General features: G+C 31.1%; 1 protein-coding gene across 2 annotated transcripts; it reads right to left on the bottom strand.

Moving 5' to 3' along the window:
- Positions 1-658: 658 nt before the first annotated feature.
- Positions 659-13162, bottom strand: LOC108906310. Of its 2 annotated transcripts, none has more exons than XM_018709535.1 (2): positions 13089-13162; positions 659-1044 (listed from the first exon to the last, which is right to left on the bottom strand). In XM_018709535.1, exons 1-2 carry the CDS (start codon positions 13134-13136, stop codon positions 685-687), a joined length of 408 nt encoding a protein of 135 aa, XP_018565051.1. In that variant the 5' UTR covers positions 13137-13162; the 3' UTR covers positions 659-684. The 2 variants fall into 2 exon arrangements, with proteins under 2 accessions (XP_018565051.1, XP_018565052.1); XM_018709536.1 differs by lacking the exon at positions 13089-13162 and adding an exon at positions 1550-1671.
- Between the last annotated feature and the right edge of the window lie 6797 nt (positions 13163-19959).

The raw sequence follows: 19959 nt of genomic DNA, 5'->3' as shown, positions 1-19959 counted from the left end.
CGTGAGAAAGATATGATAATTGGATACAAGGAATATTCCAATTAGGCAAGAGCTGCTATCTAACAATAACAAAGTTAAATAATATTAAATCTATATAGTGATAGTGATTGCTATTATCTTGCGTTGCTCTTTTAAATCTAATGGTGGCTTTAAAAATAAGTCGGTACCATTCAATTATTTCACCTGAAATAGTACAATGTAACGTTCAATTTTGATGAAATGGAATTTCAGCGGACTTCATATTGTACAGGGTGTTGCAATTAAAACTTCCCACCTGGAAAATATCGGAATTAAAAAAAAGCAAAGAAACCTGAGACACATCGATTTTATTTTCAAGAGGACACATAATGGCGTAAGTGTCGAAATTTCAGATCTTGCAGCAGTCCTTATACAGTCTTCTTTCTTTCGCTATCATAACTTTGAACCCACGAGATATACTTGGGAATGACGAGAAGATTTACTATCATGAATAAGATTAAACAAATGGTGGATTCATAACTTGGAACACAATCCAAAACATCTTATTCTGATTTAATAAATAAATAATTAAGATAAACACAAGGTTATTTTGTACCTTTAACTGAACTGTAACAAAATATTAAATTTGACGTAAGGTAAAAATAAATATAAAGTAAATTATTTAAATATTTATTTCTGTTGTATTTTCATCAGTTAACAATACATTCAAAGATTGTGGTGGTAGTGAACACCGTTATCAATGAAACAAACTAACATTTGAATCGCAGTCTTCTCCGGCGTTTCGCGCTTAACGGCGCACTTCTTCAGTACCTCATCGACTTTAGATACATCATGTGTTGCTATCACTATCTTATCTCTGATGACATTTTTCATAAGATCACCGTCTTGAGTTAAAAGTCCGACTTTTACAGCCATGCAAAGCAGGTGGGTACCGACTTTCTTATCTTCAACGTTTTCTTTTAATTTCTTCAATAACTTCTCATCTACGTGAGTTGTCGGATTGGCCTGGCAAGAGTCGTGAACTTCCTTGAGTTTGCGCATTTCTGTTTCAGGAAGATGATGTGCCTAGACATAAATGGTAAGGATTAAGAGAAGCTATGTTTATTTTTTTCTTTGACATTTAATATTGAGAGGATGTTCCGTGACTGTACGTTTAATTCAAGATTATTGAAAATAATAAACAGATTAAGCCATTATTCAACATATTTTACCAAAATGAGATAAATTAGAATACATGATTTAAATTTTGTTGCCAATTCATTTTTAAAATAGTTTTTTAATTAATACTGTAAACAACTTCAATGTTTCTCTTTGAAGCTGCAATGATAAAAGTTCCAGAATAAATTTGCGTAAAGTAGGTACTGTAGTTTTTGATAATATTAAAAATACATTTCGTTCTTCTACATAATAATTATACGAATCGTATATTTGGCTACTGGCTTTAAGGAAAGAAAATAACATAATTTGTTGTTATTTTTATAAGATGGTGTGAAACTATGTAATAAATAAGGATAACACGAGATAGATTTAATAAATCTTAAGCCTATAGATTAAAAAAACCGGATGTGACCTGCTCAATGGACTTCTATACCCCAAAATTGGGTGCAGAGATCCCGCGTAACAGAGAATATTGATATATGCAGTTGCAAGTAAATTCTACTTAGCCACGTTACTTTATAAATTGAAAACGTGTTTACGAAAATATTACTTAAGTGACCCCATGTGTCCTGCTCTCTCCTATTTATTATTTTGAACTTTTATCTTTGTTTTTAATAAAATTAATTGATACATATTCATACAATAGATAAAGAAAAGTCAACATATTTACTGTAGATTAAGCCGAATTAGGAATTAAATATGGGGTGTACATACAATCAATGTTTTGCAATACATATTTAACAACACAGAATTAAAAAATATTTTACATTTCTCTGAATTTATTTATTAAGTATTTTTTCGTAAAGTGATAACTGCAATAGTTTTATAACTAGACGTTTTTTAATAAAATGAATAAAAATTTGAATAATTTCCTTTACTAAAGAAAATCATATTTCGCCTGCAAGGCCTTGTCTACAATACTAAAACTAATAGGACAATAAAAGAGACAATAAAATTTGTGGTTGTTAGACGAAGAAATAACATAAAAAGAAACATATTCTATTATTAATTTAGGGGTAGTTGGGACAAGTAATACATAGAATAATTGATTCAAGTAATTATCAACAGTTAGGAATCTTGTCTCTGGGTCAGATATCTTTTGCAAGTATAGATGAACATTGTTAATCATTTGAAAAAATTAAAAAAAATTGTTTGAATTAGCTTAAGACCTTTACACTAGAGTAAAAAATAAAGAAGAAATAAACATCAACCGTATTGTTAGAAGGGTTCGATCCTTGGGAAATTCTGTAGCACCGTAGTGTATAACTCTTTCTGTTTATCATACGGATTTATACTATCAGCTTCTATATTTCTCACTGTAGGCGGCTGTGTAAACAAGAGCTTATCAGCAGCTATGAATGTGTTTAAATTAGGACCTTACTATCTTAGAACTCCTGAAAATGTCATGCACTTTGTTCAAATTAGGTATATCAAAGTATAAAATTAAACAAAATGTGTTATTACATCTGCTGTTAAATTAACATTAGACAATTATAAATAAAAATCGTCATTTAGGTGTTTTATACAATGTTACCAACATCAACTTTGCAATAAAAATTGTCCAACAGTACACAAAGACTCCGAGAAAAAATACGACTCGGGTAGAAACGAAGTAATTCCGAACCCTGGAATGAGGATATTGTTTTCATCGTGACCATCAGAATATTTTAGTTCACTTGCGACTTATCTTAATTTTTACAAAAGTAAAAAGTAAGAGATATTTGGATATAAGAAAATGTTTTAATATATAGATGGCTTTCTACCAGAGTATTGCAAACAACATAACTTAAGATTTACATTCTTTATTCAAGCAAAACATTGCAATGGATGAAAATTTAAAAGTACCTAAATTGCTGTATAGCTTTAATAGTGGCTTCAACGATGTTACTAACAACAACCATGATCAACAGCTAGGTTAATAATAAACAAATCTTCATAAAAGTAACTAGAATCCATGCAATTTTGTTGCACGGAATAGAGCATGTTCTAATTCATGCAATTCAGTTGCTGGAACAGAAGTGCATAGTCTGATAAGAAAAACGTCATGGATTCTATCGCGGCCACCAAATCCCTGCAACAAAATTGCATTGTCTGATACAGGCTTAAAGAATCAAGTAAGTTGGTTTTACAGATTTTTTCTTATTGTGTCTGGATAAATGAGTGTGGCAACATTGAATTATTTCTCTACTAGGCTTGAATTAATTAATCTAGATGGTTTTCGATAGATTGAGGACTAATACCGAACATTTTTTGCATGTTTCTATAAAACGAACTGTAGACTGGCAACACACCCAGTAACGTAAGTAGTAAAATTAGTATCGTAAGTAACATCACGTGATTGTACATGCGAAACTGCCGTTATGTTTTCTAAATAACAATGCGTTTTACGATATTTTGACTGAAGCTTAAATAAAATAATTGGATTTACGACAGCAATAAAACCGTTTTTTCTCAATATATATTTTTCAAACACCTACGATAGTTTGGCAAATCATCCATTTAGACCTACTACTTCCTTAAGATTATCATAAGAGTTTAGTTTTGGCCAAAAATATTACTTTGGCAAAAGCCCATCGATATTATCTAGAAAATTATGTATTTTTAAGTTAAAATATGTGCGAGACTGAAAATAAAATCTTACTATTTCAGAAATAATATTTGCTGCTTAGCATGTAAGAATACTGATTAAATTGCTATATTTTCTTTTAAAAACACGCTGCACAAGAGTATATGTAGCTATCTTATTTATAATGGAGTTCCTAAGTTGCTAAATTATCAAAATTTCGATTTTTTTTGCTGTAACGCCAAAAGTAAAGAGTACCTCTGTCGAATATCGCTATTTTCCATAATAATAACCGATGTTTAGTAAAGAATTTTGCTTTTTAAAATGTACCTACATACGATTCGAGAAGCTATTTTATATAGATTTATATCATTTTGGACTAAATAGTAAAGTATCAAGAAACACTTTTTTATCCTGCATTGAAGAACAACTATAAAAAGCATTGAAAATTTATGAAATTTTAAAGTTGTATAGGTACTTCCATCAGACCCGCCCCTGCAGCGTGAACGAAAAAAAATATATTCCTAATACTTTTAAATTATGATTGAATTAACGATTTCAGTCAGAAAAAGGTAAAATGTTTTTACTTCATTTTGTAACCACTCTGTTGGATTACATTATTTAAATAGAAAAAGGATGAAAGACGCGGTGGGATATAAATGACCTTTCTAGAAATATTTTTCTATACATATTTAATTTATTTATTCGGAAATTATATTAAAGAAATACAAGAAAACATATTGGGTTTTTCCTATATATGTATTATATTTTCGCGGAATGAATTTATCCGATCATATACATAATTATTATGCTCATGTGTTATGTATAATTTTATTCTAATCAAAATATGTAAATTGAAATATTTCCATATTTACAAGTATAAAGGTAAACCTACAAACAAGAATCTTATGAAAGTTACTGAAACAAATTACGTCAAAAATGAAAATATATTTATTTTATTAATTAGACAATTGACCTGCCGCTCTCATATTTTATGTAGTTATAATTTAATGCCGTAAATGATCGTCACTGCAGCATAATTTATTATTTTTTTAATTTATTCATCTATTGCGTAAGGCTATAATTCTCAACTATATACATTTATTTTAATTTATTACCAGGTAAACAATTGAATGGTGGCAAAATACCGATCAGTATGATTTGAATACCAATATTTTTTAAGGAAAAAAAAACACTATATATACAGCTTGTCTACTATAAGAGGGCCACTCCTATGTATCTCGCTTAATATACGAAGCACGTCAAAAATCTTTATATGTTTTTGTTGCATTTTTTGAGGCCTTTATGCTCGTAAAAACAAATTTGAGATCCATGGCCAACTTTGACAGTAATTATAAAAAGACCGGAAAAGTACCGATAGTTTAGGGTCGTCTAACTTTTTTATTTTATGAGATAGAGAAAACTTATTTTAAGAAAATTTAATGGCATAATGAATATTTTTCTACTAATGTAAACAGATTTTTAAAATATCGTATGTAATTTGCTGCGGCCTCTACGCGGGCAAACAAAAATTGTCGTCGAAACAGGCTGTGGCTACAAAAAATTGCTTGTTTTTTCCTCTTTCATGCGATATACTACATGTAGCATGTATATTTTATATTTATTACATTTTTTACAATTATGGTATAAGAAATGTAAACATTTTCGTGTTAACGTAGAAATTGTTGTAGACACGTGTCAACTATAAAAAATTTAATAAATATAATGCCTTCTTTTAAGCAAAATACACACATTTAGTCCATTGAAATATTACATTTTTCTGGGCTTAGTGTGCAAAAGTCAGAACACGCAATTTTATTTTTTAGATGTCAAGAGGAGGTTAGTGTCAAGCTAAATTCATGTTTGTGGGGTCGCAACCCTTGTGCATCGGCCGCCATTTAGTAAAAAGGGCTGCGAATGGTTTTTTTCCTACTACTTACTATATCGGACAAACTATTCGTCGCACAGAAAATTTGTTATTACATTTTTTATTACAAATTAAATTCTCTACAAATTTGGTTCCGTAACTTTTAGTCGTAGAACCAAAAATATCAAAGTTATTAACGAAAATAAATAAAAATTTGGGAACGAATTTTCTTTTGGTCGTTATAACTTTTCTTCTGGTCATTTTACAAAAAAATTACATCAGAGCATTTTGATAGAGGGGTTTTCAAGGAATAATTTCCATCACAAACTTTTTTCAAATTTGATTTATTTATTAGGGTTTTACAGCGATGCAAAACTTACACTATTCTCCAGTACTAGTAAGTATACATTACAATGTTGTTAATTAGTTATTGACTCTTTTCCCTACCTCCTACGAGGTAGAGTCTGGTGGCGCGTTTTTTTACGTCCTATCCCTAGTAGGCAGAATCCACGAACATTTTCTAGCTGGCATAATAATTAGTGTAATTAAAAATATCACAATATATTTCCCAATCTACTGTGTCCTCAGTCTCTTTGATGGGCCAGGCTGCGACTCAGGATCTGATTGAGCTTCCGATATTGAATTGTTGAGGAAGGATGGAGAATGAAGTGGCGTCATTGTTGGCAGTCAATTTTCAAAATCATTCTCCTCGATCAATTTTGATATTTCCATTATGTTGCTGCATGTCTCCCCAGAACAATTCAGGAACACTGTAGAACATTTGAGGCCTGCCTTCCGACATCCACACATTGCTCCACAGATTCCTTTGCATCGACAGAATATCAACTTTAGAAGCTCAGGGGGTGCTGGAGGTTTAGAACTTTGAACAGGCATCAATATTTGTCCTTACTTTTTCCAGACCCAATCTTGAGGGTCGTTGTAATTCCCGAGCCACGACTGGACCTGATGATAGACTAGGAGGCTGTGCAAGCGGGCTGTGTTTTGTGTTGGAGGAAGTGAAGACAAATTAAATGTATTCTTTGTTACTGACTTGGCGAATCGTTTACATCTAATACTGTCAAGAGAATCATCATCTTTATTGCTACCATATAAAGAGATAAAAAAACGTTCGCCAACGGCAGTGAGTAGGGTCGACTCTCTCATTGAGGAATTACGCTGTTCCACTAGCTAACTCAGGACGTGTCTTCAGGGTTGTTAGAAATTTCATTTTACTGATGTTGTAAGCTGCTGAAGTCGTGTTACACCTTGAGAAGGCATGGAGAAACAACAGATTATTCACAATGACGTCACCGTACATAAAACTTGACGGACAATATAATTGTTCGGCTGTATGTCCTTCTGATGGTTTAAAAAAAATACATTTGAATGTGTTCTCCCAAATGCCGTGAGCAAGACAAGAATGTCGACATCTTCGGCGACAATAGTGACTGAGTCGAACGATTGGGATGCAGCAAGAGCGGAGCGAACGATGAGGGTATCTGCATCTGATTCTGCTTGGTCGATACTGAGTCCCACCTCTTGCCCACAAAATTAAAAATAGTGTCCACAAAACTCAAAATACTTTTCACAATTAAATACGTCACGCACGCTCGTGGTAGCACAACTGGAAGAAAACTTTGAAGGACACCTCCTATGCCTAATCATTCATATTAATGTATAATAATAGTGTAATAAATAAATCAAATTTGAAAAAAGTTTGTGATAGAAATTATTCCTTGAAAACCCCTCTATCAAAATGCTCTGATGTAATTTTTTTGTAAAATGACCAGAAGAAAAGTTATAACGACCAAAAGAAAATTCGTTCCCCAAATTTTTATCTATTTTCGTTAATAACTTTGATATTTTTGGTTCTACGACTAAAAGTTGTGATACCAAATTTGTAGAGAATTTAATTTGCAACAAAAAATGTATTTACAAATTTTCTGTGCGACGAATAGTTTGTCTGATATAGTAAGTAGTAGTATAAAAACCATTCGCAGCCCTTTTTACAAGATGGCGGCCGATGCACAAGGATTGCGACCCCACAAACATGGATTTAACTTTACACTGATCCCTTCTTAACATCCAAAAAATAAAATTGCGTGCTTTGACTTTTGCAACCCCAAATGTAACTTTTCAATGGACTAATTATTATAATATTGGTTTTTTACTTTAGAGAAAACTGAGCCTTCAACTTTGTTCTTGCATAGACAAAGTAGCTTACGCTAAATGTAGCACGCTATGAAAACAAATGTGTATTATCATCCCAATAATGTCATCTTTTAACAAATTGTTTATTGTTATAGTTTATACATAACTGTTGGTTTGAAAATTGAAATAGTTCACTGTGATTTGAAAAACTATAATTTTGAATAATAACACATGCACACAATAAAAATGTCAAGACCCAGAGGGTAGACCCTCCTACCCCTCTGTTTTTGGGGTCGCTGAAACCGAATATTACCCGTTACCACCCCCATACAAACCCTTCTGGGAGTTGAAATATCAATTCTAGTCGAGTAAGATTCCTATGTTTTCTGGGCCACTAAGAACGAAGAAGACTACCAAAAATGAATGAGACCCCATCGTTACCCCCTAGCATCACTTTACCACCCCCATACACCCCTTTATGAGGGTTGAAGTGTCAATTTTCATACAAAGTCGAGTGGGTTGTGTATGCCTACGTTTTCTAGGCTGCTTCAACCCCCTCGTTAATCTTCAGCACCCTTTGCCACCCACATACACGCCCTTATGAGGATTGGAATGGCAATTTTCATACAGTCAAGTGGGGTGTGATTCGGGGTAACTTTTGAGACGAGTCCCCTCGTTTCTCATAATTCAGGGTACNCCGATGCACAAGAGTTGCGACCTCACAAACATGGATTTGACTTTACACTAATCCCTTCTTGACATCCAAAAAATAAAATTGCGTGCTTTGACTTTTGCAACCCCAAATGTAACTTTTCAATGGACTAATTATTATAATATTGGTTTTTTACTTTAGAGAAAACTGAGCCTTCAACTTTGTTCTTGCATAGACAAAGTAGCTTACGCTAAATGTAGCACACTATGAAAACAAATGTGTGTTATCATTCCAGTAATGTCATCATTTAACAAATTGTTTATTGTTATAGTTTATACATAACTGTTGGTTTGAAAATTGATACAGTTCACTGTGATTTGAAAAACTATAATTTTGAATAATAACACATGCACACAAAAAAAATGTCAAGACCCAGAGGGTAGACCCTCCTACCCCTCTGTTTTTGGGGTCGCTGAAACCGAATATGACCATAAAAAAATTTTTCCCCGTTGCCACCCCCATACAAACCCTTCTGGAAGTTGAAATATCAATTCTAGTCGAGTAAGGTTCCTATGTTTTCTGGGCCACTAAGAACGAAGAAGACTACCAAAAATGAATGAGACCCCATCGTTACCCCCTAGCATCACTTTACCACCCCCATACACCCCTTTATGAGGGTTGAAGTGTCAATTTTCATACAAAGTCGAGTGGGTTGTGTATGCCTACGTTTTCTAGGCTGCTTCAACCCCCTCGTTAATCTTCAGCACCCTTTGCCACCCACATACACGCCCTTATGAGGATTGGAATGGCAATTTTCATACAGTCAAGTGGGGTGTGATTCGGGGTAACTTTTGAGACGAGTCCCCTCGTTTCTCATAATTCAGGGTACCTTTTTCAACCGTAAGTTCCCTCACCCCTCACGATTGTTCAACGGGTGAACCCTCTTATTTCTCACCAACTGGTAGGTTTTCATACGAACACCCCTTGGAAAGTACTTCAAAAATGTGTTTACTCTAGGCGAAAGATATCAATTTTGCCATAAAATTTTATTAAAATAAGTTTTCTCTACCTCTTAAAATAAAAAAGTTAGACGGCCCTAAACTTTAGGTACTTTACCTGTTTTTTTATGATTACTCACAAAGTTGGCAATGAATCTCAAAGAGTGACCGCAAAATTAGCCTATTTTCTCACCCTTGCCAGAGACCTTAAAAGAAATCCTAAAAATATTCTCCATATGTCAAATTATTGGTAATGAAAAATCAAGATGAGCATATTTTTTAGTTTTTCGAAAAATGTCGAAAATCACCCCTAATTAGGGGTTGATATGATGACGCAAAACTGAAATGTATGAATAATATCAATAAGAATAAAAGCAATTCTTATTGTATTTTTCTATAAAATAAATTCTTACAAATAGGAAATAATTTTGCGTGATATAGTTGTAAGTCCACCCTTAAATTCGCTAAGGGGCTTAAATCATCCCCTAAATACGGAAAAAATTAAAAAATATTTGAAAAATCTAGGAAAAAGTACTAGGATATTCTAAATTATTAGGAATTTAAATTGTGTACTTCTTTTTTATGTTTAGGGGATGATTTCACCCCCTATTAGGGTTGATTTTTATAAAAAAATTTAAATAATTAGGTCAAGTTAGCTTAATCTTTCTGATCAGAAAAGTAAGATCTATTATAAAATATTCGACAGTTTTTTTTATATCGCTATGATATCTTCGTATGTTATCACGTTCGGGGGTAGTTCACCCCTTCGTTACAGGGGTGGTTTTCTTATGGATACTAGTAAGAAGTACACGATTTGAATTTCTAATAATTTAGAATATCCTAGTACTTTTCCTAGATTTTTCAAGTAATTTTTGTTTTTTTTTCCGTATTTAGGGGATGATTTAAGCCCCTTAGTGAATTTAAGGGTGGACATAACTATATCAGTCCCTCATTAATCATGAAAATAAATTATTTCCTATTTGTATGATTTTATTTTATAGAAAAAATACAATAATAATTGCTTTTATTCTTATTGATATTATTCATATATTTCAGTTTTGCGTCATCATATCAATCCCTAATTAGGGGTGATATTCGACATTTTTTGAAAAACTAAAAAATATGCTCATCTTGATTTTTCATTACCAATAATTTGGCATATGCAGAATATTTTTAGGATTTTTTTTAATGTCTCTGGCAAGGGTGAGAAAATAGGTTAAAAATATTCTGTTTTTGTTGTCCCTCTTTGTTTTTACAAGCATCAAGGCCTCAAAAAATTGGACCAAAAAAATATTAAGATTTTTGACGTGCATGGTGTATTAAGCGAGATACATAGGAGTAGCCCTCTTATAGTAGACAGTTTATTCAAATGTACCTACAAAAATATATTTTATACATATATACGAGTACACGATATTCACTAACAAGACATGATTAAAAATATGGCAGTTAATTTTGCTCTTAGGACTCAATAATACGATATGCCTTTTATAAAACATACCTAAATAATAATTTTTTTCAATATTTGACATGCGCACAGTCAAGATAGCCGTGGAACTAGTGCGTGGGTATGTTTTTCGCTGTTACTAATAAATTCTTCTTTAAATTCTCTATTTTGGTAAAGTATAAGTAGTATTATAAATGGTGTATAATACTTTCATCCTGTTCTAGATAAAGTACATATACATATTCCAAGTATGTTTTTCTATAATGTCCATTATCCACCTCATTCTAGCTTGGTTCAATATTTTCTCCCTTAGGTCATATAAATTATTAGATCGTTCTTTGTTCATTTTATCTTTCAGAATACCCTATAGGAAGAAGTAGGCACATGAAGGCCAAATTAGAACTTCTTGAGGATCATAAAATTATCCCCTCGTAAGAATAATTTATTTAAAAAAAATGTTCTTTGTGTACTTAGAACACAATGAGTTTATTTTAGCACACCTTTTATAGCATAATGTTTTTTCATAATATAATACCTACTTAAAAATCTGTTTAGTAAATTTAATATGAAAAGCATAAATACCGTACTGGTTCCATGGCAATCTTGACTTTATCAATAGCGGAGGGTCAGTAAATAAACCCAACTATTTTGTTACCATTTGTACCATTTAAAAAAAAAACACAAGTTTGGTTTACGCCTTCGAAATGCAACATTTAATTATTATTTTATATAAGTACTTGTTTAAGATCGCATGAAAATACTTAAAATTTAATCTTTGCCAATTTTATCTAATGGAAGATATGGGAATTAACATGTTAAGTGAATATCCTAGTAAAAGGGAATATCTCAAACCAAATAGGATCGTTTTCCAAAATGCCAAATGTTATTACTGATAGACCAATATAGTCTTAACCGTAATACATATTAATTACTCGAAAACGATTAGTTCGTGTGTTTCTGAACGCGTTTAATATATTGCTGAGTTACAATAAAATCGGGGGATATATTACCAATATTTTTGGAAAAGGGCAATCTAGACAATCTCACACAAAACTACATTTTACTGCATTCTAAAGTAGAAACTTTTAACAAGAGTGACTTTTTTCCATAAAATGCAGAATGAAAATGTTTTCCCATTTTTTAATTCCGTCCGTGGTCAAACATAATTTCGTCCCACTCAAATCTCTTAATAGCAAAGAAGTAAACAACAAAAAGCGAATTTTGGGACAGGAAGAGTTGTTCCTTGCCTTGGCGTGTAATCTACCATTTTTCTATAACGGGTGGTTTTTTTTAACTTGAGATACTCGAAATTCGTCGTTTACTTATTTTGCAAATTTTGAATAACTACGAAATTGTAACTAGAAACAAAGACTTGGACATAGTAAGTAATTTCCTGTTCCCTTCGGGGTACCTAATGCATTAAAATGACTTTTAAAGTTATTTCTTTATTTTTACGTTTATTTTGTGTTCCTGGGTTACGATAATAATGGTTTCTTGAAAAGTCATTTTTCAGTAATTGAAAATTTCAGAAATTTGGTTTAAGAATAATTTTGATTATTTACAGTGAAAAAATTTGAACTTCGTCGATTACAGCGCCATCTATTATTCTAAAAAAATGTTTCGGACAAATCCTACGAACTTTTAGGATTTAATCATTCCCCCACGGAATGAAATGAAAAACTCGACAAGTTGTATTACGTTACATATATATTTCTATAAAAAAGTTTAAAACTCAGGATGGCACCCATTCAAGAAATACAAAATTGATTTATATTTTCTTGTTTACTTTGTGACTTTAAATATGTTAAAAACATGCCTAAACAGGTCACAATTCTACATTCTAATTATATAACATTCAGGAAATAGAAGTTCTCTATAAATTTCCATTTTTTATTTTGTTGTAATAGCAAATCAAATTTGAGTTACTTGAAATTCTACAAAAACTTTCCATTTTACTGAATTTTCTTTTTCTATTTCTAAAGAAAGACCAACTTCAACCGGCACTATATATTGATTGTACACCCTTTCACGATTTTCTTGTATTCCATTTCTGATTTTACCTCCTGTTTAACCAGCTTATTATTATTATTTTCTTCTGACAATTTAGTTTCGTTAATTTTTTTTTTGTTTTTATGCTTTCATTCTTTCATAGTATTTTTCTCTTAATTAACAAAACATTACTTCTAAAATAAACCATAAATTAGACATATCGTAAATTTTACTTTCGAGTTTGTAAAATTATAACAAAAAATAAAAAGTAATATGTTACTTACCAGTGCTCCCAAAATAGCTACACAAAGAAATACAAATAAGGTCTTCATTATCAATAATTCCCTAATCCTTCTTCTGGAAGATGCAAAAAACTACTGTGCAGCCAGCCAACTGCTGCTTTTTATTGCATTCTTATCTGGCATAATAGGTGCATTAGTCTGAGACGAGACAAAGTTTTTTATTTTCGCTCTTGTTTTTCGCATACACAAGACAGCAGATAAACTCGCATTGATATAAATTCTATTTGTAGTTTTAGTATCACTATCAATCTTTCCATTCGAATTTATTAAATTATTATTTTATTCTTAACTTTTATGACTGCAAAAGTCGAAATCAGTAAATGTTACAGACCTAAAACTTATTCAGAAGTGCATCTTCCATTTAAAAGACTATAGTAGTAATATTAATAGCCCTGAAAAAGTTATTGGTGTATGGTAAAATTGTTTTAAAATATTTGGTAGATTCTAATTTAAGTCTATAAGATATTAATTAAGCTGTTATTTCTTCAGGTAAAGACGTAAAGAAGAGGTGTACTCAGAGTTACACAGAGGGAAGTGGCGGCAGAGACGGTCACAGGGACAAAACCGATGAATTTGTCACCTTTTAGGTAGACATCGAATCCCTCATATAATGCTATTATCAACTTGAAAGGTATTTGTTTAAAATTTAAATATCGGTGAAAAGTAAATTACTTGAGTAATCAATTTATATCTGGAGTATTTTTGTATAACTTGCAAATAAAAACAAAAATAAAACAAAAATAAGTTATTCAAACTCTGATGAGTTTCAAAATCGTTAACGGAAACTACAAAATATCTTCATGATGCACTGGACTAACATTTTAATGATTTTAAAAGTAAGAGATGCACATATTTTTAATGTAATAATGCTGCCTGCTGTACACTTCAGTCGAATTAAATTTTTAACGTAAAAAAGTTATTAGTATATATTTTATTACACTTTATGATGGGGTATGTAGATAATAATGATAATATCAAAAAAACTAACTCGAAAGAAGTTAAAAAATAGAAAATAAGCGACAAAATTACGTGTTTTTAAATTTTTTTTACTGTCCATGAAAATCTAAACAACCTATCGGAAAATTAGTTATTTTATGTTGTAGGCAATTAAATTACCTACAATTTAAGATACCTGAAGTCATATTTCACCAATTTGTTAACTGTGAAATAAAGGTCCAACGCAGAAAAATTGGTTTTCGAAAGGCACTGCAAAAACCGATGGATGCAAAAAGAGCAAATTTCCGAGCAGCTTTTGCCTGATCCTGGGACATTTTATTTATAACGCTGTTTTGTACATCTTACTTTGTTAGTTGTAAAGAGCCACTTAATTTCAATTCTTTGATTTTTTTTCTTTTTCGATACGTTTCTTTGGATCAATTCGAACCTATATCTACGATATTATCTAGATCTAGAGCAACAATTTTAAGATTGACTGTCTTTTCCATAAATTTCATCAACATCTACCACTTTTTGCAATAATAATGCACTGCGTACGACCTTTATTTTACAGTTAACAAATTGGTGAAATATGACTTTAGGTACCTTAAATTGTAGGGAATTTAATTACCTACAACATAAAACAAGTAATTTTCCGATAGGTCGTCTAGATTTTTACGGGTGGTAAAAAAAGTGAAAAACACGTAATTTATTTGCAATTTGACAAGTTAGCGTCACTTCTTTCGAGTTAATTTTTTGATATTATCATTCTACATACCCTTCCCAGTTATAAAGTGCAAATGTCTACTAATATGTTTTTTAAGTTTTCAGGGCCTATAATCTAATTTGACTGGATTATCTATCTCTTTACGATGGTCCGAAATACATCCGTAGGAAGGGCATAATCGGACAATAAATCACTGTACAAAAACTTCTATTTTTAAGTACATTTGGAAATATTCTTATTTCATTCCAATTCTCTTTGCAATATATACAGGTGTCCCAGAAAAATTAATAAGAGGTTGTCGAAAAAAAGTTATTATTTTTGATGAATTAAATAGATGGTAAAAATTTTGACACTTATATCAGGGACAGCTTGTGTATCAAAGAAATGTTTTGATCGGTTTTATTCCTATTGACGATACCAGATAACCCTCTAAATTTTATAATTACAATAATACACTACCTTGTAAAATTGTTTTTGTTATATTGAGATGATGAATTAGAATAATTCCATACGTTTGGAAGTTTCATGAGCAAACATAAATCTATTTTCCTTTTTATCTGGACTGTCAGGAATTTTAACTATTACACTTAGTCAACGTTTCATCATTTTTATTATGATATCAACAAATATATTCCAAACAACATTACGAAGTCAATAAATTATAATTGTACATAGTACCATTAACTTTTTTGTTTTTAGAATTATAAAAAAATGTGAAATACAAAAGTTGCACGGTTTTTTATGAATTTTTCGAAAATGATAGTAGAAAAACAAATGAAGTCTAAACAAAATGGCCACGGATGTTAACTTTGTTAATTTAAATAGAGTAGGTACCCTGTATATTTTTACATATTTGGATAGAACGTTCCGCGGCCATTTTGTTTGGACTTCATTTGCTTTGCTAGTATCATTTTCGAAAAATTCATAAAAATCGTGCAACTTATTTCACATTTTTTATCTCTTAAAACAAGAAAGTTAAAGGAGTGGGGAGTCAAAATATAGTGAATCACCCTGTACAGGATTAGTCACTATAATCTGAGAATTTATTGTGAGTTACAAGAAAGTTTTTAATACAAAAGTTTTAGCTGTTTTTATAAATTTTTATAATACAGTATTAGAAAAAACAATTGAATAATGAAAACCACTAAATTAAAGAAAAACATTTTTTTTAAATGGAACATCCTATGTACTTATTAGTGCATTCTTAGCTTCGTTAAATTTTTCTCTTTTCAAAAACATAATATAATATGTTACTGTTTGATTCAGGACTTTTCGACATATTTTAGTTTAAAACTATTTTTGAAAAAACAGGAGGGAAATTTATATCTAACGGACCGCAGTGGCTATGGACGAGGCACGTGAAACAAACAAATGGCTTTGACAGAAATTTATTTACCATCATTAATTTATTTCCTATAATAAACTATTTTAACAAAGAAATAATGGTTAGTGAGAACGAAAATTTTGAAGTTATCCGTTTATTTTACAAGAATAATGATAATGTGTATGTAGCGCGCGCCGTAAGCTCGTTTGCATTCGGGGTTTCTAATCCCATCTCGAGCTGCATTTTACGATATTGAGTGATGCTTTAGACTAGAGAAACAAATTCTCTTGGAAGACAGAAACGAAGAATGATTCCAAATGAAGAATTGGAAATAACTATATTACTGTAAGGTAAGCAAATATTCATTCGATATTGTTTACCATGGTAAATTCAAATATTAAATTATTATAGAAAGGCCACAAGAGTCCACAGTAAATGCTTCAAGACAATTAGAAATAAACCAAAGTAAAATTATTAGAACGTTACATAAATATAAATACCGCCTTTATAAAACTATGCCGATCCAAAAACTCATCCAAAATAGAAAAATTCTGCGATTACAGTATTGCAGAGAAATGCTGCGCTTGAAAAATGACGACCTAAATTATTTTGAAAAGATTTTATGATGAGGCGAGAACAGCTGGCATTTATAATAGAACAAATATTCATACCTGAGCAAAGGAAAATCGTCACTGTAATAGGGAAATTCCAAGTTAAGGACGCACATCGTTTAATGTTTGGTGCGGTATATTGAAAAATAAAATCATTGGCCCACTATTTTATGAAGGTGTTTTGAATGAGGAAAGATACCTGCATTTTCTTGAAAANCGTTCCCTGTCGAGCATAGTCATATAGGGTTTGTTGGGTCTACCTGTAACAATAAATGAGATAATATTAAATATAAAATTTAAATTAACAAAATTAACATCCGCGGCCATTTTGTTTGGACTTCATTTGCTTTGCTAGTATCATTTTCGAAAAATTCATAAAAATCGTGCAACTTATTTCACATTTTTTTATAACTCTTAAAACAAGAAAGTTAAAGGTGTGGGGAGTCAAAATATAGTGAATCACCCTGTACAGGATTAGTCACTATAATCTGACAATTTATTGTGAGATACAAGAAAGTTTTTAATACAAAAGTTTTAGCTGTTTTTATAAATTTTTATAATACAGTATTAGAAAAAACAATTGAATAATGAAAATCACTAAATTAAAGAAAAACATTTTTTTTAAATGGAACACTTTATGTACTTATTAGTGCATACTTAGCTTCGTTAAATTTTTCTCTTTTCAAAGACATAATATAATATGTTACTGTTTGATTCAGGACTTTTCGACATATTTTAGTTTAAAACTATTTTTGAAAAAACAGGAGGGAAATTTATATCTGACGGACCGCAGTGGCTATGGACGAGGCACGCGGAACAAACAAATGGCTTTGACAGAAATTTATTTACCATCATTAATTTATTTCCTATAATAAACTATTTTAACAAAGAAATAATGTTTAGTGAGAATGAAAAATTTGAAGTTATCCGTTTATTTTACAAGAATAATGATAATGTGTATGTAGCGCGCGCCGTAAGCTCGTTTGCATTCGGGGTTTCTAATCCCATCTCGAGCTGCATTTTACGACATTGAGCGATGCTTTAGACTAGAGAAACAAATTCTCTTGGAAGACAGAAACGAAGAATGATTCCAAATGAAGAATTGGAACTATATTACTGTAAGGTAAGCAAATATTCATTCGATATTGTTTACCATGGTAAATTCAAATATTAAATTATTATAGAAAGGCCACAAGAGTCCACAGTAAATGCTTCAAGACAATTAGAAATAAACCAAAGTAAAATTATTAGAACGTTACATAAATATAAATACCGCCTTTATAAAACTATGCCGATCCAAAAACTCATCCAAAATAGAAAAATTCTGCGATTACAGTATTGCAGAGAAATGCTGCGCTTGAAAAATGACGACCTAAATTATTTTGAAAAGATTTTATGATGAGGCGAGAACAGCTGGCATTTATAATAGAACAAATATTCATACCTGAGCAAAGGAAAATCGTCACTGTAATAGGGAAATTCCAAGTTAAGGACGCACATCGTTTAATGTTTGGTGCGGTATATTGAAAAATAAAATCATTGGCCCACTATTTTATGAAGGTGTTTTGAATGAGGAAAGATACCTGCATTTTCTTGAAAATGAAATAGAAAACAAATTAGAGGACCCGCCAAGCGTATGGGGAGCGTCTCCGCATAGAACCAGAGTAGTACGAAATTATTTAAATAATAGGTTCGATTTGTGGATTGGTGATGGAGGAAATATTCAATGGTCTTCGAATAACCCAGACCTTACACCCTTGGAAAGTTTTCTGTGGGGTTACTTAAAAAACGAGGTTTATAAGGAAACTAGTGTAAACTTAGATGAACTAAGACAAAGAGTTGATCAATGTAAGTATACAAAATTTAAGTGAATTTAATTCCCATTTCATACTAAATGAAGTTCTGAAAATTTATGAGGATTATACCAAGTGCATCAATAATAATGGCGGTCACATTGAGCATCTGTGACCGTACGTGTTTTAGTTGGTTTTTATTAATTAAGTATTAAAATCCTGTTAAAGTTAAGAATGATTTTTATTATTACCATAAAACAAATGGATAACTTCAAATTGTTCGTTCTCACTAAACATTATTTCTTCGTTAACATATTTTGTTTGTAGGAAATAAATTAATGATGATAAATAAACTTCTGTCAGTCATTTGTTTGTTCCGCGTGCCTCGCCCATAGCCACTGCGATCCATCAGACATAAATTTCCCTCCTGTTTTTTCAAAAATAATTTTAAACTGAAATATGTCGAAAAGTTTTCAATCAAACAGAAACATATTATGTATTTTGAAAAGAGAAACATTTAACGAAGCTAAGCATTAAAAAAATTTTCATTAATTTAGTGATTTCCATTATTGAATTGTTTTTTCTAATATCTACTGTATTATAAAAATACATAAAAAAAAGCTAAAACTTTTGTATTAAAAACTTTTTTGTAATTTCAATAATAAACTGACAATAAATTGGCTAACCCTGTACATAGCGTCATTTAGACATAAAATTGAAAATATTAAACTTTTCTATTTTAAAAAAATTATAATTCTAAATTCGTCTTTAAAATGAAATTGAAATAGGACTGAAAAGGAAATAAAAACGTCGATTTTTATATAGTATTTCCTAGTCTAATCCACCAAGTAAATATCGATTAGATTATTTTTTACATTATTTTATTTCTAAATATACAAGCAGTATTAACGATAGCATTGCGAAGTAATTTACAGATGATCAAATCGGGTATGGGGACAGGATTCACAATCGAATTTGAGCTATTAAAATTAAAATATACTCACCCATTCCAAGTTACCATATGTGACGAAATACCCCCTAATCAACACTTACCTGGAAAAAAAAGTGATTGTTAAAAATTATAATAAACAGAATATTGTTTTAAATATATGTATGTATTAACTATCAGCTCTCGTACTCTTACTTTATTTTAAGGTATTAAGGTATTTCAGATAAACTCATTTTTTTTCTAGCAATCCTGTTAAATGAAGCCAAACAATGTTCTGCGATACCAACAATCTAGGTATACAAGAGATATCTACCTCACAGAAAAAATTCGGAACAGAGGATGTTGCGGGAAACTAGCACCGTATTGTACCAACAATACCTATAGTCTGTTTGGAAATGAAAGAGAGTAATAAAACCCCGAGATAAGAACCGGCCATGGGCGTGGTAATATTTCGTTTCAGGTAATTATTGGGTAATGACAGGAATTGGAAAATCGACTGGGATTGGAAAATCG

This window comes from Anoplophora glabripennis, unplaced genomic scaffold (genome assembly GCF_000390285.2).
Source record: "Anoplophora glabripennis isolate ALB-LARVAE unplaced genomic scaffold, Agla_2.0 scaffold284, whole genome shotgun sequence".
NCBI lineage: Eukaryota > Metazoa > Arthropoda > Insecta > Coleoptera > Cerambycidae > Anoplophora > Anoplophora glabripennis.
Note: the sequence above shows the minus strand (reverse complement) of the source record. Positions and strands in the feature narration are given on the sequence as shown.